Consider the following 26099-nt stretch of genomic DNA (forward strand, 5'->3'; position numbering starts at 1 on the left):
TTGCACACTATTATGTAGCTGATACATTAAAACTGTACTGTTCAACAACTCTGTGTGGTTAGGTTTCGGCACAAAAGACCACGTTTGGGACGACCTCTGGACCGCCTCCTCCACCTCTGGTAGAGTGTGCTCCCCTTTTGAGTTAGAGTAAATCCTTAGCAGCGGCCTGGGTTTGATTCCAACCTGCAGCCCTTTGCTGTGTGTCTCTCTCCCACCTTTCCTGTCTATCTCCAGCTGTGCTTTCAGTAATAGCAGACACAGCAGTGTCTCAGGAAAACACTCAAGTGCTTTTCATGGCAGTAAATATCCCCGCCAATGAGTTGCTACAAAACATGTTTGGAGCCTAAAAAGATGCTGGAAACACAGCAACTGGTTTTGTTGTTTGTTGGTGTTGAACAGTAGTCTGCTCACTCTCTATCTCTAGTATGTCACTGTAGAAATTAGTACAGTATGTATGAAATGAAAATGTAATGTATTTATGGTTTGCAGAAATGTAATGTAAACATTTTCTTTTGAGGATGGATGAATGAGGACTGTGGACTTTGTCCCCCTTTGGGAGTGCATTAGACAGGGCTCTTATTCACCAGTACAAACAGAGGGAATGATCAGGGCAAAAACACCCAGTTTCAGTGTTCATATGGGCACCTGACTGTTGTTTTAAGATACATCTGGAACATGACTCCTTTAATGTTTTCATGATTATGTAAAACACTTTTCAGAGACACAAGTCTCACAGCCCAACTCCTTCCTCTGTCTGTCTCTGTAGTTACTGCTGTCATTTCTGAAAACAACGCACAGCTGACTGCTGAAACCAGGAGCTGAAGACACTGATGACACAAAACTATACTGTCTTAGAAAACAAGATCACAAACCTGACGGAAGAAAACCTGAAGCTGACAACACAAAACGAGGAGCTGAAGTCACAGAAGAACATCTTAACAGAACAAATACAGGAGATGAAGGCAAATAACGTCAGCCGAGCTCAGTGGAGCATTGATGCCTACTGCCCCAAAGAAAATAACAGTATGTTCAGATCCCATTAATGAGGTCCCAAAATAACCAATCACAATAATATGACAGTGCAGTAATGTTGTTTACTGGTTGGTCTCTGTTGTTTCAGAGAGACAGTGTGCAGCTTGTCAGAAGAACTGGGAACTCACCAAGTCGAGCTGCTATATGATTCGTAACGCTATAAGACCTGAACGGATAACCTGGGAAGAAGCTCTAGAAAACTGCAGAGGAAAGAATTCAGATTTGGCTGTTATACATGATGAAGAGGAAAAGGTAATGAGAGAACGGTGGGAATTTTTATGACACAGTCATGAAATGAAAATGTATTTTCTGTAGGTCTGAACACAGAAGCCTTCATTTATCAATCTCACGTACAAACCAGCTCAGATCTGAGAACAGAAATCATCAAACAATAGAGTTTTGTTTGATTCATGAATTGATCAGGCGCTGATAAATGTGACCGCTGAAAACAATCATTATTTAAATATATATTTTTGGTTTAAGGCTCATTTTTACTCTCTTAATGTACGAAAACAGATCCGACCATTTCAAATGTTGTATACGTCACTGCCCTCATACTTCAATGCATCAAAAGTTTCTAACAACAACAAACGAGGTGACGGTGGAGGAGGTCGTAATAATGAACCTTTAGACGTAGGCAGCAGTGTAGACTGTGGTGGTCTGAGAGGTCATTAAATACACCGTCGCATGTGGACAGAGAATTCCTTTCTCTGTATTACTGATTTGTTCTGTTCCCCCGTTATTTTAATTTTGTTGTTTTTTCCTACAGTCATATCTTACTTGAACTACACTACACTGTCCCCACACTCTCTGGTGGTACTGCTCCGATCTGTCAGTATCCGAAAGCTTTCTGTTTCACAGAGTCAGTCCCACAAAGCCCTTCTGACAGAGTCAGTCCCACTGGTAACTGTGAGCTGATAGAGAGTGCAAGTCCATGTAGTGACTGTACATTCTGAAGTGATTCACATATGGCTGCAGATGCCAGTCAGAATATGGTCTAATAACAATTCTCCGTCTCGGCCAGATTTGCTGCTGCATCATCAGTCCACTCTGACTCAAACTTGTGTACACGTGTTGAGACCTGACCTGAGACTTGATCGTAGCCTCCACTCACATCCACACTGATAAATGCCGAGCTTTACGAGATAATAACTGAAGGCCCAGTTTTCTGTCGTATGTTTTTTTTTCGTAAATGAGGGCCAATGAGAGTCTGTAGATCAGTGTGTTTATTTAAATATAATGTTTAAATATGTGATTACGGTCTCTCTTATCAGAAAGTCATCAATGATTACAGCTGGGACAGTTCAGGAATAAATGGATACTGGATTGGCCTGAGAGCTGAGGATAAAAAGTGGAAGTGGATCGATGGAAGTGATCTCGCTGAAAGGTAACACACATTCTAAAATACTCTGAATCGTAAAATCTGTCAGCCCTGATCTAAACATCATGCTCTTCCCTCAGCTCCTGGATAGATCCTCCTGCTGAAGGCCACTGTGCGATTTCTGTCAAGAATGATGGATGGAAAACAGTGAGCTGTGATGAGAAACAGCGATGGATCTGCAGACAGAAAGCTTTATCTGTTTAATCACTGCTGTGATACTTTAGTACTTTAGATACTTTTTGGGTTTTTCAAATTACATATAAAAGGATTTTATTTTTTCAACAGGAAAAAAATCAAAGTGAATTATTTTTCAAAGCTGTTTGTGTGCATGTGTCTAAAAGCAGAGACTCAGATGTAAAGGTGTAATTAGATACTGGGTTCTGTAGATAATGTGTGTCTGACTGCTGACACCGCATTGAGGAAAACACAATAACTGTCCTGAAGGGGCACTAAACTGTTAATTATTAATAACTCTGACTGTGATTTTCTTCTGCTTTATTAGAGATTTACTGCTTTTAATTTGTGTATCAGCAGACTGATGACAGGGACCAACAGGACTGCTCAGTTTCCTGTTTCTATGCAAGGAAACTATAAAAGAAGGAGAGGTCATGACGTCAGTGACAACATTTGAATTTTGCATTGGAGCCAGTTTGGTGTCACTTCTACCAAAGTTCATTAGGCAGCCATGACACGTCCCACTATAACCCATCATATCTGTGCTGTTTCATCTTTGACTGAAAGTTCCTTCCACAAATTAAAAACACACATTACATGATGCTGACTGACGTTTTCTTTTATATAAATGTGCACATTTGTTTTCCTTGTTATTAGTCTGCAAACAGATCACATAATGTTAGCTCACCCAACTCTGTTTGATCCTAAACATCATGATACAGGACCAAACGCAGCAGGTCAGACCTGTTATCACCAACCAGACTGCAGATCGTCACTGTGTAGTGCAGGTACACACAGTAGATACGTGTTTTGTTATCTATAAATAACCAACCCTCAAACTGTTAATGATATTGAATAATATTCAGGAGGGCTATTGTTTCCTAGTATTGTCAGGAGGTGGCCTAACTAAACAAATGCACACATTTAGATTTTTAAAAAATGGAGTCAGTCAAAATGACAACAAGCATGTTTTTTTTATGTGGTCATGTTGAGTGTTTCCTGGTTGGTGTGTTCATTCTGTGACATTTAGGTGAAAGCCCGGGGGGCCCTGCCACTTTGGGTGTGGGCCTGTTCAGAGATACATCTGGTGCACTTGTGGCAACCATCCCCATTGTTGGGTTGGTAGTCACACACTTTGGTGTTGGTTGTTCCTATGTTATACTGTATGATATAAATGATTTATATAAACATTACTGCAAAGCAAAAATGCTACTTCAAGAATTCTCACAGTCAAAGTGTGAGAATGTGTGAGTGCATGTTGCCGCTGTAAACACCAGCTGCAACAGGCAGGATAGTGTCAAAACCAAGTTTATTCAAGTTTATTTCGTTTATATAGCACCTTAAAAAGCAAAGAGCATTTGCACCAAAGTGCTTCACAGGCAACATGTTGTACACACATAGGCATAAAGACATGTAAAATACAGACCAACATCAATTTATCAAAAAATAGAAATAAAAGTTATTAAAACCCAGGGTGATCAGATGAAATTAAAAACTGATTAAATGCTATTAAAAGCCAAAGAGTAAAAATGGGTCTTAAGGTGCTTCTTAAAAGCCTCAACAGAGTCAGCCTTTCTAACGGCTTCTGGCAGGCTGTTCCAGAGCCGAGGAGCTGCAACAGAAAAGGCCCGGTCCCCTGCCTTTTTTTTCTGCGAACATGGCACAGCCAACATACCACAGTCTGAGGATCTGAGGGTTCTGGTGGTGGTGTAAGGGGTGAGAAGTTCTGAGATATATGAAGGGGCGAGATCATGGAGGGTTTTATAAACAATCAGAACAATTTTGAAGTGTATCCTGAAATGAACGGGGAGCCAGTGTAATGATGCAAGAATGGGAGTGATGTGGTCTCACTGCTTTGATCTTGTTAATAACCGGGCAGCAGCGTTTTGTACTAGTTGGAGATGGGAGATGGTGATCTGAGTAATACCTGAGTAGAGGGAGTTGCAGTAGTCCAGCCTGGATGATATGAATGCATGAATAACTCTTTCTAGGTCAGAGGGTGATAGGAAGTGCCTGATTTTTGAAATGGTTCTGAGCTGAAAGAAACTGGACCTGACAACTGAATTTACCTGCCTGTTAAAACTTAAATTACTGTCAAATAAAACACCCAGGTTCTTTGCATGTGGTTTGATATAGGAGGAGAGGTGGTTGAGGTTCTGGGCGTTAGCAGTGGTATGATGTGGGGGGCCAAAGAGTAAGACTTCTGTCTTGTCCTCATTCAGCTGAAGGAAATTCTGAGCCAACCAGTCTTTGATGTCTTGAAAACAGTTTTGTATTCTGGTGATGTCAGTCTGGCTTTGGGAATTGAGGGGCAGGTAGATCTGCGTGCGTGGACCTAAAACTGAACCCTGAGGAACCCCACATGTAATATTTGCTGGTGTGGAGGAGGAGCTACCAATGGATACAGTGAATTGTCTGTTAGAGATGTAAGAACGGAACCAGTCAAAGGCAGAACTGGAAATGTTGACCCAGCGTGATAAGTGATGGGAGAAATTTGTGGTCGACAGTGTCGAGCGCTGCTCTAAGGTCCAAGAGAATCAGGATGGAGCATTTGCCGGCATCCGCAGCACAGAGGAGGTCGTTAGTCACCCTTAAGAGAGCTGTCTCTGTGCTGTGGTGTTCACGGAACCCTGACTGGAATTTTTCAAACATATTGTTTTGGTTTAAAAAGGACAGAATCTGATTAAAAACAATCTTTTCTAAAACCTTGGATAAAAAAAGAAAGCTTAGAAATCGGCCCAAAATTGTTTGGAATAGTTGGGTCAAGACCAGGCTTCTTGAGGAGTGGCTGGACTATGGCATGCTTGAAACAAGACAGGACAGCACCTGTGGCTAAGGAGCTGTTAAAAATCTTCAGTATGCTGGGACCAACTGCATCAAATGATTGTTTCAACAGTTTTGTTGGAATTACATCAAGCCCACAGCTAGTTGGCTTCATGCTTGTAATTATGTGTCCAAGCTGGGACAATGAAACAGGGACAAAATTATTAAAAACAGAAGGGTTCTCAGTAGCCAATGATGAAACTTTGGTAGGGTGTGAAATATTTGACCTAATGCTGTCAATTTTGTTTAAGTCTTTAAACTGCTCACAACTGATTTGGGAGGAGTTCATACATAGGTTATGATTGCTCTTGATGGTGATATCTGAGAGGTATTTTGTTTTTGCATCTCTAACAGCAGATTGGTATGTAATCAGAAGTTCCTTATATATTTCATACCATACATGTAGTCTGTCTTTTGTCCATTTACACTCTGCTTTCCGGCACTCCCTAAGAATGGAGCGTGTGGATTCATTCAGCCAGAGGTTCATTTTTGTCCTAGCTTTGATCTTGAGAGGGGCAGTGGAATCTAAGATAGACATGATGTATGGAAGAGTTCTAACAGTGCATCGGTAGCTAAACAGGTAGAGGGGGTAGAGGTATATTTCCATAACACAAGAACACACTGTATATGGTTTGGAGGTTCATACTCTGTCAGTCATGGATGCAAATTAGTTTCTAAGCCAAAAGCAGAAGTCGCTCATTCAAGGCTGTGAGTGACAGCCTCGTCTGAAGAGAGGAAACAACCAGTTCTCCTATTAGTGCCCTTAGGTTTGATATCAGCGGCACTTCTCTGTCTGCAAGTCACACTGAAGCCAACAGGATGGCTGCAGCGATGGCGGAAGAGCAGGAGGGGGTTAACTACGCTTCAGTTGTATTCAAAGCTAACAAACATCCTCCATCTGAAGGTAGCTTACGTTTCTTTTTAGATACAGTTTAGCTAGTATATGTCGTGAATTCTATCATGCCGTTGCTATAGATTAGATATGTTTATGTGATTATCTTCATATACAAATCATTCAAATCAATCAATGTCCTTCACTAATATTGGATAGAACATAATATTAACGTTATTTATAGAGTGCTTTGCATACAAGGGATGCACATGGGTGTGCTTTACAATAAAGATTCAACAAAAAGAACAAATACTGGTAAGGTCTGCAAAAATTAGAGAATTAATATCAAATAATAATAGGAAGGATTACGTTAATTGAAAGCCAGACTAAATAATTACGTTTTTATCTGTCGGTTAAAAATGTTCACTGAGCCAGCATCTCTTACAGCTTCTGGAAGGGTAGTTGATAATTTAGGCTGCCTGTTTTCTTGTGCGTATAATTGTGTCTTTAAAAAGCCTGCAGTAGAAGAGACGACAATCTGATGAGAGTCTGCAATGTAGGCCAGTCTTAAGCCATGAGGAGCTTGAAAAACAAGTACAGGAACCTTAAAATCTGTTTTAAAGACACAAGGAGCTTAAACTGGGGTAATTTGCTCTCTCTTCCCTGTTGTGGTTAAAAGTCTGGCAGCACAGTTCTTGAGCGAATTCAAACTTTTCAGCTGACCGTTTCATAAGGCATTGCAATAATCTAGTCTGTGTTATATAAAAGCATGAATACGTTTTCAGCATCTTTGTATAATAGGAACGGCTGTACTTTGGCGATGCTTCTTATGTGAAGTACAATTCTAATCTGAATCTAAAACAATGCCCAGGCACGTGACTTCAGATTAACTGAATACAGTCGGTATATTAAATGATCAGAATATTAATTCCAACTAAACTAAATCTGTTGTAAGTAAAAATAAGTTGATGTATCAGAGAAAGAATCAGAGGCATGATATGTGGAAATGTTTCGTAAGCTGATCTCGATGTTGCGGCAACCTGACACACTTGCAATAATGTTTTTTATGACCCAGAGAACAAGAGAACAGCTCGCTACTAATAAACCAGGAAAACCCATAAAATTCTAATCTAAATGCACATGGTACAATGTTGAGAATGATTGCGTCCTCTGTTATGTACTTTCAGAGTGCTTTTCTTTCAGTATGTAACCCACCCTGACCACAGCTTCTTACAGTAAAAACAGAAAATGTGTATTGGAATAGTTATTTGTTCAGCTTTTCCCTAAAAAAAGGCAAAGCTTCCTCGCTGATATATGATCTACTAACTGTGAGACAATTTCATCATCTTGTGTTTTAGCTGACAGTTTTAATGATTGTAATTTTAGGACAAAAGCAATCATCAATAGGCAAGACATTTTTATTTAAATAATGGTATACCCCTTTAAAAGACTTGACCGCTATGCAGTAATTAACCATGAGATTGTGTTCTTTGACCTTACAGGTAAAACGGAGGAAACTGTGTACGATGAAGTGAAGGTGCAGAACGGAACAACTGATCAAGCTGCTGATGGTAGGTTAAAAAATAGCGCCACCCAGTTGCCAATTAGAGTTAAATTTCTCCAGTCACCTTGAGGCGTCCTGTTCTACATATCTACCAAGTTTAGTAAAAATCCATATGGCGGTTTGGCCTAGATAAGAAATGAGCTCTCTAGCGCCCCCATTTTGTTTGATGAGGTCAATAATGGAGGGGTCCCCTCAGATTATGTGTGGTCATATGCCTACAAAGTTGCGTGGTGATGGGTGAAACCCTTGAGATGTTATACACTTTTATGTGATCGAAAGAGATCCATTTGAAGTGTTTTTCAAAAAATTCAAAATGGCGGAAAATCTATATAAGCGGAAGTTATGGGTTCTTGAGGCAAATGTGTTCCTCATGAGGAGAGGCATCTCTGTGCAAAGTTTCATGTCTCTACGACATACAGGGCATGAGATATGCCCATTCAAAGTTTGACATTTCAATGGGTTGCTATAGCGCCCCCCTTTGGCCAATTGATGTAATATTGCTTCATTGGCATCCTCCCATGACCCTCTACCACTGTGCCAAATTTCACATGGATTGACCAAGTCAGTGAGGAGAAAAATGTAGAACAGACACACTCACAGAGTTTTCATCATTATATAGAAAGATACTTACAAACCATTCATTTCTGCAACAGGGAGTAATTATAGTAGTACTTTATCTGCTATTACTACTTATATTACTACCACTAGAAGGAAACTAGTTTAGGAGTCCAGCCAGGTCTCATCAAATACTGGCACTTGGTCAGTGACTTCCGGCATCAGACACTGACGAAAAAAGGGTGGTAGGGTGGGTGGGAGGGGTGATGGATGATGGGTCCAACACCCACCAGCTTTCACCCAGGAGGTTGGTGTTCACCTCCTTTATGAATGTAAAACCAAACCCTGTTCTTTTATCCTAAACCAAATCACATGCTTTTGCTGCCTAAACAAAACCGTGTGGTTGCTGTTGGAAAAAAATATGTCAATTTTCATTGCTTTTCTGACGTAGTGCTTTAAATTTGAAAGAGATGCCGTGAGACAATGTGCTCAAGGCCATGAGCAGAAAAAGTTTAAATGTGTTCTAATCACTCACGTTACACTGTGATGAATGTTTATGTATTTCACAACGGTTCTACTGGGTTGCAGTTAATGTTGTGGTTAAAGACACTTTGCACCATGATTGATGTTGTATACGCAGGAACCTGAAGCCTGTGTGAAAATTAGAGTGTCTAACATAAAGTTGTGCTGAGGTGAAATAAAGAGCACTTCCTGGTTCAGAATTTATCTCTTTGCCTTACTCTAGCAATTTAGAAACCTAATCTTGTTACAATATATATATTCATATTTATAGTTAAATTAAATTTGAGAAAAATTCTGTGAAATGTGTACTCAGTGTTTTTATGTTCATGACATTGAATTAAATGCTAAAAAACCAACAAAAACAGTTTTGTTAAACTGACATCAAATTCCTGTCTGAAGAGGGCCAAGTGACACATTTACTTTGTGTCTGATGTACTCAAAACGTGTATGTTGCTAAAAGTTTTAAGTGTAAGCTGTTTCATAAATTGGGTTTTACAGTGTAATCATTCCTCTTGTTAATATTGGCATAAAGAGATCCCTTTCTAATGTGCCAAATATAGGAGATGGGAGATTAAATCTGACATCGTAGTGTTTAAAGCCATCTTCACCAACCTTAGTCTGATTTTAGGGCTTGAGGAAGTTATTCTTATGTACCAGCCAAAAGTTGGGCAGGTTCTCGATCACTCTGTTGGTGAGGGTGGTTTTCCGTCCATTGGTTACGCTGCCGCTGACGTATTTCATGATTTCTGATGGTCAAAGCTTGTGAAAATAAAGTTGCTGAGAAGTCAAACATCAGTTAACTGGTCCTTGTTGTGTGTGTGCAACTGTATTCCTTAGTTTATCTGAAGCTGATTTCAGTTCCCCACTTAATGATTCCCCAGACAGTGTTTCCTTGTAGGAGTGAAACAAATGGGGTATTGTTGTAAAAAAAAAAAAAAAAAAAGAAAGAAAGAAAAAGAAAGAAAGAAAGTCAAAGTCAAGTTCTCAGTGGATGTTGGTCTTCAACAGGGTTGTCCCTTGTCTCTGATTCTGTTCCTGATATCCATGTGCAGAATCTCAAGGCACATCCAGGGGGAAGAAAAGGTCTGGTCTGGGGACATCAGAATTGCATCTCTGCTTGGCTTCATCACACCCTGACCTGAGTGTGAAGTCAGGATGAGAGTCAGCACCTCCAAGTCTTAGGCCATGGTTCTTTGCTGGAAAATGACGGATTGCTACCTCTGGGTTGGTAGACAATTCATGCTCCAAGTAAGGGAGTTCAAGTACCTGGGGTCTTGTTCACGAGTGAGGGTAGAATGGAGCGTGAGATGGATCGGTGGTTTGGTGCAGCACCTGCAGTGATGTGGGCGCTATACTGGACTGTTGTGGTGAAGAGGGAGCTGAGCTGGAAGGCAAAGGTTTTGAGGTAGAGTGGGTTGTCCACCAATCGAAAGATCAGCCGTTCTATTCTGGGCTCCCCAGTCTGCATGTCGAAATATCCTCGAGCAAGATACTGAACCCCAAATTGCTCCCGATGGCTGTTCCATTGGTGTGTGAGTGTGTTCAAACTGAGTAGCAGGTGGCACCTTGTATGATAGCCTCGGCCACCAGTGTATGAATGTGTGTGCGAATGGGTGAATGTGACTCGTAGGTCGCAGGTCCAGATACTGGTCTATCTACGTCCCAACCCTCACCTATGATCATGAGCTTTGGGTAGTGACTGAAAGAATGAGATTGCGGATACAAGCGGCCGAAATGAGTTTCCTCTGTAGGGTGTCTGGGCTCAGCCTTAGAGATAGGGGGAGGAGCTTGGACATCCAGAGGAAGCTCGCAACTGCTTTGCGTTGAAAGAGGTCAGTTGAGGTGGTTCGGGCATCTGATCAGGATCCTTCTGGACACCTCCCGCAAGGGGTGTTCCAGGTACATCCAACTGGTAGGAGGCCCCGGGGCAGACCCAGAACACACTGGAGGGATTACATATCTCGTTTGGCCTGGGAACACCTCGGGGTCCAGGAGGAGCTGGAGAGCGTTGCTGGGGAGAGGGACGTCTGGAATACTTTGCCCAGCCTGCTGCCCCCCAACCTAGCTTTGGATGAGCAGTTGAAGGATGGATGGATGGATGGATGGAGCTGTATATACTCTATATATTTACACTACTTGTTTTATCTCAGCAGGATTCTTGGAGGACAAGAGAGCAAACAACAGACGTCGCCACTTTAAACGGTTGGCTTGTGGTTTGGGAATCATTTCCGTCATTTTGCTGGCGGGCATCATAGCAGTCTGTGTCTACAGTAAGTACACGAAACAGGCAGTCCATGCATTAACTCACACTTCAACATGACACATGTTTTCATGTTTAACCATTATCTGATTATCAGACTGTTTGCAGTTTGTTCAACCTGCTATACATATCTGTCGTAATTGTTTTTGTGGACACAATAATGTGTAGAAATGTACTCGGACAGCAAGTAATTCATGACAGGGTTGTTGTTCATGTGACTGTACGTTTCTGCAAACCACAAATATGTTACATTTGCACGTGTCATATGGATTATATCAACCTTTCTAAAGTGACTTAGAGAGTCATTGCTGATTTCAGCAGCCTTTTAGGCACTGAACATGGGTGTTTTGTAGCCACCTGTCACTGTTTCGCCTGGGGATAGTGACATTTAAGCCAGATCATGGTCCTTTCCTAACCAATACCAAGTGGTTTTGTGCCTAAACCTAACCACACGTTAATCACAGTTTTGTTGAAACATATGGGCCTACCCTGTTTTTTCATACATGGAAAAACCCTTGCAGAAATAAAGCTTAAAGGTCCAGTGTTTAGCATTTAGGGCAATATATTGGCAGAAACAGTATATGATATAATAAGTATATTTTCTTTAGTGTTTAATCACCTGAAAATAAGAATGTTTTTGTTACCTCAGACTGAGCTGTTTATATCTGAATAGGGAGCATGTCTTCGTCAACCGAGATCGCCATGTTGTGCTGCTATGGTTCTACAGTAGCCCAGAATGGACAAACCAAAAACTGGCTCTAGATAGGGCCATCTGTGTTTTTGCATTGATCACCGTGGATAGCAGCCCCTACATAATGAGCCAAACGGTGTTGTAAAAACACTGATTTCTAATGTAAAACCTCTTTATTCACTTTATGGCTCTGGTCTGAGTGTCACAGGACTCACTAGGGAGGTCAGAAAATAGTAAGAGTTGGACAAACTGTTGTTTTTAGTCTTTTCAAAGGATCTTCTGAAATGTTCCAAAAGGCTGGAAAACTGAAATCAGAGACAGGAAATAGCTTAAACAGTGGCAATTTGACCAAAACAACATTACATTATCACTATAATTAAATAGCTCATTTTCATCCTGCAGCTGCTACATTAAGTCATGAGAATGAACGCTTAGAAGAAATCCAAAAGAATCACCTGACGAACCTGACGAACCGCATCAACGAACTCAGCTCAGAGAATGAAAACTTGATGAGAGACAACGACAATCTGACCGTCCAGATGAGCAACCTGACACAAAACTATACTGTCTTAGAAAACAAGATCACAAACCTGACGAAAGAAAACCTGAACCTGACAACACAAAACCAGGAGCTGAAGTCACAGAAGAACATCTTAACAGAACAAATACAGGAGATGAAGGCAAATAACGTCAGCCGAGCTCAGTGGAGCATTGATGCCTACTGCCCCAAAAAGAATGATGGTATGTTCAGATCCCATTAATGAGGTCCCAAAATAACCAATAACAATAATATGACAGTGCAGTAATGTTGTTTACTGGTTGGTCTCTGTTGTTTCAGAGAGACAGTGTGCAGCTTGTCAGGATGGCTGGAAACACAAAAAGTCGAGCTGCTATGTGATTCATAACGGTGGAGATGATGAACGGATAACCTGGGAAAAAGCTCTGAAAAACTGCACAGGAAAGAATTCAGATTTGGCTGTTATACATGATGAAGAGGAAAAGGTAATGAGAGAACGGTGGGAATTTTTATGACACAGTCATGAAATGAAAATGTATTTTCTGTAGGTCTGAACACAGAAGCCTTCATTTATCAATCTCACATACAAACTAGCTCAGATCTGAGAACAGAAATCATCAAACAATAGAGTTTTGTTTGATTCATGAATAGATCAGGCGCTGATAAATGTGGCCGCTGAAAACAATCATTATTTAAATATCCTGAAGTGATTCATATGTGGCTGCAAATACTTAAATGCCAGTCAGAATATGGTCTAATAACAATTCTCTGTCTCAGCCAGATTTACTGATGCATCATCAGTCCACTCTGACTCAAACTTGCGTACACGTGTTGAGACCTGACCTGAGACTTGATCGTAGCCTCCACTCACATCCACACTGATAAATGCAGAGCTTTACGAGATAATAACTGAAGGCCCAGTTTTCTGTCGTATGTTCCTTTTGTAAATGAGGGCCAATGTGAGTCTGTAGATCAGTGTGTGTTTATTTAAATATAATGTTTAAATATGTGATTACTGTCTGTCTGTTATCAGAAAGTCATCAATGATTACAGCTGGGACAGTTCTGGAACTGATGGATACTGGATTGGTCTGAGAGTCAAAGATGGGAAGTGGAAGTGGATCGATGGAAGTGATCTCGCCAAAAGGTAAGAGACACATTGGTAAACACTTTGAATCGTAAAGTCTGTCAGCCCTGATCTAAACATCATGTTCTTCCCTCAGCTCCTGGATAGATCCTCCTGCTGAAGGTCGCTGTGCGATTTCTGTCAAGAACAAAGGATGGAAGTCAGTGAGATGTGATAAGAAACAGCGATGGATCTGCAGACGGAAAGCTTTATCTGTTTAATCACTGCTGTGATACTTTAGTACTTTAGATACTTTTTTTGTTTTTCAAACATACAAATTACATATAAAAGAATTTTTTTTTTTAACAGGAAAAAAAATCAAAGTGAATTATTTTTCAAAGCTGTTTGTGTGCATGTGTCTAAAGCAGAGACTCAGATGTAAAGGTGTAATTAGATACTGGGTTCTGTAGATAATGTGTGTCTGACTGCTGACACAGCATTTAGGAAAACACAATAACTGTCCTGAAGGGGCACTAAACTGTTAATTATTAATAACTCTGACTGTGATTTTCTTCTGCTTTATTAGAGATTTACTGCTTTTAATTTGTATATCAGCAGACTGATGACAGGGACCAACAGGACTGCTCAGTTTCCTGTTTCTGTGACATTGTATATTGTTGCCGCTGACTGGCCAACAGGGGGCACTGCTTCACTTGTTCATGACAATGATCTAGAGTCTGTTTGTGTGAGTATTCTGATGTATGCGATATTTACTTGTACAGCTGGAGGTGTTAAGAAAATTCATATTTTAGACCATTATAATAAGTTTTGTTGCCACACATTGTTCTTATTGTCTTTTTTTCTGTAAATGTCATTAACCTTTTAATGAAGTCAGGAGGAACAGCCTTATTCAGGACACTGTAACATGTTTAATCCAGATGAGGATCTGACCTCATTAATCAGTCACACAATGTTCACATCTGCACCAACAGAGCTCCAGAGACGGGCAGGAAGGACAATTTATCAGCGAGGAGTCACAATTGTGTACTTTACAAAGAGGAATTTCATGTTTGTCAGATGTTCAGTGTTATTTGGTGGAGTTACATTAACGGGTTGAACATGTTGAAATCTGTTACGACCTGATTTTGTTTTCAGGTCATGTTACAGTGTGAGTTCTGGTTTTGAATGTGACTGGAGCCTTTCAGTGGAGTTCACATCTTCCCACATGGGTTTCCACATGCAGTCCAGACGTGCAGGTCAAGTGAATTTGTTTGGGCCTTTCCCAAACCAACACCTGAACCTTCTCCCTATCCATTTCCACTCTGTTTCCACGTTCACGCAGAGGGTCTGCCACTTTAAGTGCCATCCTCAAGTGACTTATTAATTAAATAATCCAACAGCTGGCCTGAATCATCTACTGATCAGGGGCGAATTATGTTTGTCATGGAAGACGCTCTATACAAATGAAGTTTTGTGCGACTACCCTCACATTAAGATAAGACATTCAATATCATCATACAGATGTTAACACCTTAATGTTAAATTGTATTTAAGATCAAATATAAACATATTTAGTCTCTAGAAAATGGTAGTTGTATTTATTTTATTGTAAAGTGTTGTATATTTACAGAAACTGCTGCAAAAACCAGGCAGCTCATAAATGTCAGAGTGAAAAAGGATGTTTCCAAAAAAGAAAGAAAGAAATGCCACCAAAGTTTTATTTCTAAAGGATAATATACAGACGTTCAGGTAAACAGCAGCAGCACATACAGATCAAGTGTAAGGTTGCCCCCCCTCGTGGCCCAATTGTTGAAAAATGTGCGCTAAAGTGCCCTCTTGGGAGCCAAAACGCATGCTAAAGTGCCCTCTTGGGAGCCAAAATGCACGCTAAAGTAGCCTCTTGGCAGCCAAAATGCCCTCCTGGGAGCCAAAACGCATGCTAAAGTGCCCTCCTGGGAGCCAGAACGCACGCTAAAGTGCCGTCTTGGGAGCCAAAATGCCCCCCTGGGAGCTAAAACGCATGCTAAAGTGCCCTCCTGGGAGCCAGAACGCACGCTAAAGTGCCGTCTTGGGAGCCAAAATGCCCCCCTGGGAGCTAAAACGCATGCTAAAGTGCCCTCCTGGGAGCCAAAACGCACGCTAAAGTGCCGTCTTGGGAGCCAAAATGCCCTCCTGGGAGCCAAAACGCACGCTAAAGTGCCGTCTTGGGAGCCAAAATGCCCTCCTGGGAGCTAAAACGCATGCTAAAGTGCCCTCCTGGGAGCCAAAACGCACGCTAAAGTGCCCTCTTGGGAGCCAAAACGCATGCTAAAGTGCCCTCTTGGCAGCCAAAATGCACGCTAAAGTGCCCTCTTGGCAGCCAAAATGCCCTCCTGGGAGCCAAAACACATGCTAAAGTGCCCTCCTGGGAGCCAAAACGCACGCTAAAGTGCCATCTTGGGAGCCAAAATGCCCTCCTGGGAGCCAAAATGCACGCTAAAGTGCCCTCTTGGCAGCCAAAACGTACACTCAAGTGCCCTCTTGGCAGCCAAAACGCACACTAAAGTGCCCTCTTGACAGCCAAAATGCCCTCCTGGGAGCCAATATGTGTACTAAAGTGCCCTTTTTGGTGCCAAAAAATACACTAAAGTGCCCTCTTGGCTAGTTAAAACATGATAAACTGCCCTCTTGGGTGGTAAAAACATTACTGTTGCAATGACTTTTATGTTGGGCCCTTTTTTGATCTATATTGAGCCAGAACTCACAGAATCTCACAGAACCAGTTTGGATTATCTGGTGCTAATATGGTGTTAAAATGTACTAGAATACAGGAAATGGCATCTACTTAATTGAAAATTTAGACCCCCCCAGGGATTTATTTCCTTCATACACCCATGTCTCTGTGTGTTCTTCACAGTCCAACGTTGAATCTACACAGTTCTCGTGGATGCTGATCCTAACTACAAACTAACTTGAGTAGTCTGTCTAGGTAGTCTGTTTTAAGGCTATATAATATGCCATTTGTATAACATATAAACATGTCTAAAGTGCCCTCAAAAACACATGGAACTTAGTGCCCTCTTCAGTGGCGAGAACGCACTGTATGTGCCCTTTTTTTTCTTTTCGCCCCTGCCCTTCAAAAAGTCTGTGCACGCCACTGGTCAAAGTTTTCTTTGTTTCCATGGTTACAAATAGTCATGACGGTTCCTTTTTCCTGCTGCAGGGAGGGAAGTTCATCCAAAAGCTTGCCACTGTATTTAAACCCTACACTTTAATGAAGGGAGCCTCACTTAGCTGTGAAGGTGAATAGAAATACAGTTAAACACCTTGTCCACAGCACAAAAAACATTCAAGTTACAATGACTCTGCACTAGTCATGGGTATTTATCGACTTTGATTGGCATTGATGGAAACACATCGTTCAAAATTAGACTGAATAAGCATGAGAAATAAAAAGAGGTAACCATGGTGACATTTTCACTGGCCTCCATGCTGCTTTCTACTGTGGTACTAACCTGTGTTTCGGCCTGCTCTTTTTTTATTTTATTTTTACTTAACCCATTTTTAACCAGGTTAGTCCCATTGAGATCAGTGATCTCGACCTGGCCAAGACGGCAGCATAAAATTACAACACAACAATGAACAGCAAGGACATAAAAAACACAAACATAAAAGATACTCACTAAGATATAAATGATTTAAATACCTACAGGCATCGACAAGTACCAACCGATTCATTCACCATTGTACTTATGAGACCTTTAAACCAGACATAGGGACCAAAACCCTCAGTTTCAATACATGTTGCAAGCCATGCCAAGTGAGGGGAGCAGAGACCTTAAAAGATTTCTTTCCCAATTCAGTCCATGCATGTGGGACAGACAATAAAACCACAAACAACAACTGTGGTGCAACTTCAAAGCAGAACTAAAAACCTACAGTGCACATCAGTTACAGTACACTGTAAAGTTTTTCATTTCCCTACAGCCATCATACAGGCTCTGTTACTTTAAACACATGAATAGAATAATAAAATAATAATAATAATAAAATAAAACAAAACACACAATATAATTACTCATTCTTATTTCATTTATAACGCTACAACCTTTTCATTGTATATTGTATATATTTCAGATTGTCTACTTTACTATTTTTATTATTTATTTCACTTTATTGTCTACTTTAATATTTTATTTTATGTTAATGTCTACTTTAATATTTTATTTTATTTTATTTTATTTTAATGTCTACTTTAATATTTATTTTATTTATTTCATTGTCTATTTTAGTATCTTATTTATATCTTCATCTTTATCTCTTGTTTCCTTTCATACTGTATTTCTATTTCTACTTTGCACAGAGCATTGGAACAAAAACAATTTCCCCTCGGGGATTAATAAAGTAATCTGAATCTGAATCTGAATCTGAATGAATGTTTCTCTTTTTGCTGATGAGATCCTTGATTATATATAAAAAATGTAACTGTTAACATCTCATCTTTTGTGTAACAGTGTGTTGTGTTATTTTTCTTAATGCATGATATTTGTGAAGCATAAACTCATTGACAGCAAACAGTCTGCTGTCAGTCTGTCTGTCTGTCTGTCTGTCCCTCTCCTTCGTTGCCATTTTCCATCCATCCACCAGATGTCCTCAGACTGTCCGTCCTTTCTCCATCCCCTGACTGCCCCACCCATCTACACACCTGTTCCCACTTCCCTCACCTGCTCTGAAATGTCATTGTGATGAGAGAGACTTCAGTGCTGCATATTTAATCACAGCTCACATTAGTGATACGTAGTGATAAGTAGTGTTGGAGACTGACAGACAGGAAGTCAACAATATGAGCAATGGCAAGTTGATGACTCCATGCACTCCAATACTACATCACACATCAGAAACAAAGAACCCAGCTCATGAGGCAGATCAATAAGACCTTCACAGTTGCCTCTGGCTCTATCTCATGTGAAAGGGTTCAAGCTGGGTGGAGACAAACCGGATAAAAACTGGAGTGAATAACTTTAAATGAACAGATTATATTAATGTAACATATCCATGTTAACATGAACGTATGTTAGGGGTGTAGCTCTTGCTGCTTGCTGACAATAAAGTGAAGTGTAAGCTATACTTCCGCTTCAGAACAACACAGTATTGTTAAGTGAAAAGTTGAAACCGTTCCTGAACATCAGAGCAGAGGTTCACGAAAGAGCATCAGAGCGAGCAGACGACATCCAAACAGCTACAGAACTGCAGCAGGATTTTAAACACATCAGGATGAACAGAAAACCACAGGACAAAACTGGTACCTTAAAATATTCTGCTTATGTTTCTGTATGTAAGATGTGATCTACTGTATCTTTTCATGTGCCTGCATGTTGTCTATAGTTTTGTGTGTTCTGCAGATGCATTTGATGTTTGACAACACCACAGCACCAAATGGTTTTAAATGCCAAAATCAATTTCTTTAATTTTAACATCTGTGTTTGATCTGTATTTTTTTTTTCTCAGAGAAAACCAAGGAAGGAGCTGCTCCTGCTGACAGCACTGTGGGGAGAACGGCAGGACACTCAGGTATGTTGTAAATCACAGTGTCATCACTGAAAAAAAAAAAAAAAAATTTAACTTAAAGTATGTCAAAATCATTTAGTTTATTTAAAACACTGCCGATACCTCATCAAAGCTTCAGCGGTTGCGAGGCCTCCTTGATTTTAAAGAGTGCAAGAAAACGTATGTGAAAAATAAACAGCAGGCCCCTATCTCTGCATCTCGTTTGTTTCTGTGAGGAAAACTTTTTTTTCTGGATACTTTTTCTTTATTACATTTTTGAAAATGTAACATAGATCACCCAAAAGAGGAGACAAATAAACACAAACATTACAATAAGAACATGTTGGATTGCCATGTCTCTACACTGTGTTTCTATGTTATCAGTGTGGTAATCCTTATCCTGTCGTTGGTGAGTAGATCGTCCATTTCTCCCATTTTTCTCGGCATTGATCTTCTTCAGTCCTTATCTTATGAGTCAACTGCTCCATAACATATATTTCGTTCACAATTTTCAACCAGTCATCTTGTGTTGGTGGATCTGGCTTATGCCACTTTCTCGTGATTGCTTTTTTACAAGCTGCTAACAAGATTTTCAGTAAATATTTGCCCTCTTTTAACACAACATTCCCTGTCATAATGCCAAAACACACAAACATACATGACTTAGATACATCATAGCCCAGAATTCGGACAATAACAAGGTGAACATCTTCAAAAACATGAGAATGATCTACATTTATAGCCCCACATTTTCTCCAACATGGCTGTAATACAGATGAGTATTTGCTCCTAATTTTGGGTGTGATAAAGAATCGTATTAAATTCTTCCAACAATATAATCTCCACGCACGTGACGATGTAGCTCACTGTTGTGTTCTCCAAATATGCGACCATTCATCATCAGAAATAATTACACCCAGTCCCCTCTCCCATTTCAGTTTTACATATGAGGTTGTATTCCCTTTTCTCTCCATTAGGTGACCATATATTGTAGATATTACTCTATATTTCTTTGACTTGTAGATTCCAATTATGGTCCTGATTATTCCATTTTTGTCCAAATTTACATTGTGTTTTATTTCTTCGTCAAAAAAATCCCTTATTTGCAGATATCTGAAAAGGTCTTGGTTACTTGGTTTTATATTTTTCCTGAAAACTCATAAAATTACCGTTTTTTATTACTGTACATATTGCTGTTATTCCACTTGGAATCCATTGTTTAAACTTCTGGTCAAGAGAACCGGGGACAAAACACCTATCATATGCCATGAAGAAAACTTTTTTTTATAAATGTCAGAATATTATTTATGATAAAAGCTCAAACAAAACTCACAGGAGAAGCACATGATAAACAGCCTCATCCTGCGTTAGAAAAGAACACAGTTAAAACAACCAAAGAGCTAAAGGAACAATCAAAAAGTGTCAGGGAAAAGAACACGCTGACAAAAGAAAGAGAAAATATTCAGTGTGATTATTTTAAAAGAAAAATGTAATACAGACAGAACGTTGTATAAAAGGTTTCTAAGAAAATTCATCTCTGATGGAAAATTCACAGGAAATAATCTGCTCAAATTCATCCAAATTGCTGGTTTTACACAAACTTCCTGCAGTTACTGTGTTCAGTGTTTGGGTTCTGTTATTGTTATGCTGTTGAATATAAGGTGAATTAGTCACTCAGTCAGGGGTGGTTAGTGTACACGATACTAGAAAAAGGGTTCCTTGAGGAGAAAGTTTGGAAACTACTGATCTGAAGGTCTCAGCAGAGAGAGATCTGATTGTGATGACATGCTGCAGACAAACATTGTGGGTAAAACCATCACAGCTAACCATGATTAGCCACAAACCAAACGACAACTCTGTCGCAGCTTTAAAGCAGAAGTAAAAACCAGGTGACACCTTACTGTGTGTGGTTTTAGTTACGCTTCAGGTTTTTTATCCGGCCTGCGGGTAATCAGAGCAGAACCAACAGATAAACAGAGGCTGAATGTTACTTCAAGGTTCTCGTCTTTCTGTGTGGCAGTACATTGTTGATTGTTGCTTCTGATGCTCTGCATGACTGTCATTTACTTATTTACAGTGCTGGAGTTCATTATAAATCCATCTTTTGTTTCAGGGTTCCTCCAGTGTGCCAAACATATACAAACATCTGTGTTTGATCTGTTTATCTTTCAGGGGAAATCAAAGAAGAACCTGTCTACGCTGATGTGGCAGCTCCTCCAGGTGCATCATGAACACATTCCACACATTTTCTTTTGTTAAGCATGAGATTAATTTGTCAGTCAGGATATAAATGTTCTATAAATGTGATAGTGATGAAGGTTGGAAATGTAAAAGCTCAGATCTGTTTGTATTGTACTTAAAATGTATTCAAAACACCTTTGACTCTGATAAATCAACATCATTGATTCAGCTGAATTTTTCTCTCAGACCAGAGGTGTCTCTTCTTCACTCGGTCTTCTCCACCAATAGCAGTGTGTTGGCTCATACTGTTGGTCATCATGGGCCTTCGTATCTACTGTGAGTAACTTCTATGTGAATGTCACTTTAACTCAAAGCTTGCTGTTGTTGGTTCTTATTTTAAGGGCAGGTTTGTCAGGAAATTTCTCAGGAAACACTCAAGTGCTTTCTGTGGCAGTAAGCATCCCTGTCAGTGGGTTGCTACAAAACACGTTGAGATCCTAAAAAGCTCCTGGAAACACAGCAACAGCTTTTGTCGAATGTTGTATCATCCACCATCATTTCCACCTCCCATATAGCCCACCTCTCGGAGAATGGGCTGAATGAGGACTGTGGAGAGGTCTCTTATTCACCAGTATAAACAGAGGGAATGATCAGGGCAAGAAACCCCAGTTTCAGTGTTCAGTGGGCAGCTGACTGTTGATTTAAGATGGATTTGGAAAACAACTCCATCCTTTAATGTCGTTTATGATCATGTAAAACACTTTTCAGGGACACAAGACTCACAGCCCAACTCCTTCCTCTGTCTGTCTCTGTAGTTACTGCTGTCATTTCTGAAAACAACGCGCATCTGACTGCTGAAAACCAGGAGCTGAAGACACTGATGATACAAAACTATACTGTCTTAGAAAACAAGATCGCAAACCTGACAAAAGAAAACCTGAACCTGGCAACACAAAACGAGGAGCTGAAGTCACTGATGCAGTATCTGAATCTGTCAGCAGGCAGTTTGACTCTACTGGCTGCCATTCACAACCTGACGAGCCTGAACAACAAACTCAGCTCAGACAATGAAAACTTGAGGAGGAACTATAACAATCTGACACAAGTCATTTCTGTCTTACAAAACAACTGGAACGAACTCAATGTGACTCGAGCTCAGTGGAGCATTGATGCCTACTGCCCCATAAGAAATAACGGTAAGTTCAGAACCAGTTATTTAGGTCCAAAGATAACCATCAGTAATAATATTACAATGCAGTAATGCTGTTCATTGGTTAGTCTCTGTTGTTTCAGAGAGACAGTGTGCAGCTTGTCCAGTTGGCTGGATACACAGACAGCCAAGCTGCTATGCCATTAATTATTTTGAATGGAATACCTGGGAAGAAGCTCAGAAAAACTGCAGAGGGAAGGGTTCAGAGTTGGCTGTCGTATATGATCAACAGGAGAGGGTAAGAAGGAAACTTCTGGAATTTTCAGACAGAGAGAGATGCAGGGCAGATGCTAAAGACAATAACATTAATTTTAGAAATAATTTAATAATAATATTTTGGTAGTATATATAAGTATATATTAATATATGATAGTATGTGATGTGACAATAGTAATCATATGTGTATAATAACAGTAGAAGTATGACTTATAATAACAACAGCAGTAGTAGAAAGCATCAGGCAGGACCACCACAGCAGCATAACCAGGACCCACAATCCAGGCATAGCCACGATTTGAGGGAACCCATGAGACAGAGAAAAAGCTCCAGAGAAGAAGCTGAGTTAGAGACATGCAGTAACAGGACGTGAATATTATCAAATAAAGAAGAACCAACTTTTCAGAATCTTAAGCCCGTTTCCACCAAACACTTTTGGTATTGTACCTTCATAACCAAAAGTAACCCTTCAGACAGGAAGACATTTCCAGTGCAAACCGTCCTCTTAAATGTGTCACTTTATTTCCTCCTTTATCAGTCTGCACCCCGTTTATGGTCCACAGAACGAGGCTGCACGCCGACATTTTCAGAACAAAATACAACAGGCTGCAGTGAGAGTCTCTCTCCATGGGATATTTAAAAATAGCTGGTTTGGGCATTTAGTCCTTCTCAGGCAAGCTCAGGGGTTTAGTGTTGCTGGAGCCCACAGGAACGACACTCCGCAACCCTTTTTTATTTCTTCAAGTGAGGATTAGAAAATATGCAGTTCACATAACTCGGTCGAAATTAATCTTAATATATAAAGACGAAAACTCTGTCTGTGTGTCTGTTTCACATTTTTCTCCTCACTGACTTGGTCAATCCATGTGAAATTTGGCACAGTGGTAGAGGGTCATGGGAGGATGCCAATGAAGCAATATTACATCAATTGGCCAAAGGGGGGCGCTATAGCGACCCATTGAAATGTCAAACTTTGAATGGGCACATCTCATGCCCCGTATGTCGTAGAGACATGAAACTTTGCACAGAGATGCCTCTCCTCATGAGGAACACATTTGCCTCAAGAACCCATAACTTCCGCTTATATAGATTTTCCGCCATTTTGAATTTTTTGAAAAACACAAATCTATCTCTTCCTAGGAAGTTTGAGCGATCTGCATGAAACTGGGTGAACATAATCTAGGGACCAATATCTAAAGTATCTATGCTGTACATAATCACAGAAACTGCCAGTGAGTCATTCTGTCTGTCCCACGTTTTTCTACTTTTTGAGGATTGGTATAGGTAGAAGGTGACAAGGCTACCAGTGGGTATGGACTAGTATCACCTAGAGATCCACTCATTACTAAAAGTGTATGTCATATAAAAACTAATGGAGAGGTCAATGTTTTCATGTGGTTGATTGTTGTTGATGACACAGCTGCTGTGAGAGACTGCAAAACATCCTTTTATTTTATAGATACAGTTTTCTAAAGTGTATAGGCCAAGGCCAAGCCTGAGCCAGCCCTAACTATGAGCTTTATCAAAAAGAAACGTCTAAGGTCTGCTCGTAAATATAGAGATGGTGTCTGCCTCCTAGACTGAATCAGGAATATAGTTCTGTTTTTATAATGTTGAATATCTGATACCCATCTTTCTCTTCTCAGAACTTCATCAGTGATTACAGTTTCAACAATTTTGGACCTGATGGATACTGGATTGGCCTGAGAGCTGTAGATGGGCGATGGAAGTGGGTGGATGGAAGTTACATGACGTATAGGTAAGAGACACATTCCTAAACACTTTGAATCATAAAATCTATCAGCCCTGATCTAAGCATTGTTTTCGTCCCTCAGCTCCTGGATAGAAGCTCCAACTGAAGGTCACTGTGCAATTTCTGTACAGAGCAATGGGTGGAAATCAGTGAGCTGTGGTGACAGCCACAAATGGATCTGCAAAAAAAAGGCTTTATCTCTTTAAACCCCACAGTCATACCTTTACATTTTACATCTATCAACTGGCTTATAGATATCAAATGTGTGTATGTGCTCTGTGTGTGTTTATGCAAGCTTTTCTCACGAATGTTTTCCTATGAAAAGCAATGTACCCAAAGTTGGTTGGGATATAAAAGGATGAGTCTCAAAAAGTTGACTTTTGCCTGAAACTTGTGTTTGAATCCGTGAAACTTTGTGTGAACTCTAAGGTACGTCCTCACCATGTTTATTTTCGTCAAACCTAACCTCAGTAACTTTTACTGTCTAAACCTAACCCCCATAACTTTATGTTATTTTCATAACTCTACATTAATGACATAAATGTCATTCGTGGGGTGCAAATTTGCAGGATAAAAAAGAGGTGGGTATACTCTGTATACCTGAGTATTTGTACAGGACGAATACAATGACTGTTTGACAAATGGGCTCTGAGACCTCACTGTTGTATGACGAGATGACTGGTAGCTGCCTGCGTCTTGTTTTCCTGGGGACAGTAGAGAATGTGTTTGGGATGAACAGAGATCTTCGATCGTCCCTGGGTCGCCGTCAGGATGAAAGGATGCAGTGAACTCACCACTGTTTCCCTGTTATTGCTACATTGTGAACAACAAATCTGTGTTAAAATCGTTGGGAGTAGAGCTAGTTAGCATTAGCTGTTACTAGGGATGGGCAGATCAATCCTAAAACATCTATACTCTCGATACCACATTTTCATCTTGAAGATTAATCCTAACGTTAATAAGATTTGTTTTTCTCTTCCACGTTGTACATACTTGTATTTCAAGAGTAAAACTGACTGTGCAAACATTGTTTTGTTGTTATGAACACATCTAGTGCATGTACTCGATGCTTCTCCACTGCTTTTACGTTGTCTGCACTCAATCAGTTTACTCAAGATCCAGCAGCATCTTCTTAGTTTTGTTTTCACCTGATGTCAGCAGTGGGAGGACGGTAAGCTAATTGTGCTATAAATAGAACTACATGAGCGTCCACGTGACCGAAGCTATCTGTGGACATTCAATGCGAATAGTATGTCCGAGCCTGATTAGTTCTATCCGACACATAGCAGCAGTGATGGATTAATGAAAGAATTAAAAAACATGAGGAAGAGAACTTAGAGCTGCAAACAAAAAGAAGGGAGAAGGAGGAAAACACCTCAACATCCAGACCTCTGACACAGAGACAGAGTTCACTGACAGAGTCTGTTCAGAGAGGAATATCCAGGTATACAGTAGCCTAGAGAAATTAATGTTTTAGTCAAATCAGATCTTCAGCTCTGGTTAATGTCACATTTTCAAACTGATTTTCAAAGTACTGTTACTCACCTCATAAATTGTGACACACCAATTTCCCAGGCCAGGAGTTCGCCTCAATTTTGGCATCAGGTCGGATGGTTTGTTTACATGCAGGACAGGGAAATTGTGGACGTGTGGAGAAATATGAATGTTTGAAATGATGCAAAGGCAGTTTGTTGATAGCTATGGATGAAATAATGTGTTCAGGTTTTATTTTCTAAATAAATTTTCTTCTAACTCATACTTTTCTTCGACTCATAGTCAAACACCTTCCTGTATGTC

The 26099-nt window shown here is 40.2% G+C and overlaps 2 protein-coding genes across 21 annotated transcripts in view; both read left to right on the plus strand.

Annotated features, from left to right (window-relative positions):
- The window catches only part of LOC125892659 (CD209 antigen-like protein E), a 48391-nt gene extending 34148 nt beyond the window's left edge, over positions 1-14243 (plus strand). For 6 of the 19 annotated variants that reach the window (XM_049582784.1, XM_049582781.1, XM_049582782.1 and 3 more), the window contains exon 7: positions 2494-3188. In XM_049582784.1, the coding sequence (XP_049438741.1) occupies positions 2494-2617 (124 nt within the window). In that variant the 3' untranslated portion in view covers positions 2618-3188. Of the gene's footprint in view, positions 1-2306; positions 2420-2493; positions 3189-6147; positions 6315-7744; positions 7814-11033; positions 11154-12236; positions 12576-12672; positions 12837-13384; positions 13498-13573; positions 13737-13773 lie in introns of those variants that run through there. The other 13 variants (XR_007449766.1, XR_007449765.1, XR_007449768.1 and 10 more) reach the window with 10 other exon arrangements.
- Positions 14244-18598: 4355 nt separating this feature from the next.
- On the plus strand, positions 18599-24943 carry LOC125892660 (asialoglycoprotein receptor 2-like). Of its 2 annotated transcripts, none has more exons than XM_049582800.1 (8): positions 18599-18697; positions 18904-18966; positions 21115-21162; positions 21370-21459; positions 21939-22319; positions 22402-22571; positions 24196-24308; positions 24385-24943. In XM_049582800.1, exons 1-8 carry the CDS (start codon positions 18670-18672, stop codon positions 24506-24508), a joined length of 1017 nt encoding a protein of 338 aa, XP_049438757.1. In that variant the 5' UTR covers positions 18599-18669; the 3' UTR covers positions 24509-24943. The 2 variants fall into 2 exon arrangements, with proteins under 2 accessions (XP_049438757.1, XP_049438758.1); XM_049582801.1 differs by having other exon boundaries at positions 22417-22571.
- Positions 24944-26099: the final 1156 nt, after the last annotated feature.

The sequence above is a fragment of the Epinephelus fuscoguttatus genome, linkage group LG8 (assembly GCF_011397635.1).
Source record: "Epinephelus fuscoguttatus linkage group LG8, E.fuscoguttatus.final_Chr_v1".
Taxonomy (NCBI): Eukaryota; Metazoa; Chordata; class Actinopteri; order Perciformes; family Serranidae; genus Epinephelus; species Epinephelus fuscoguttatus.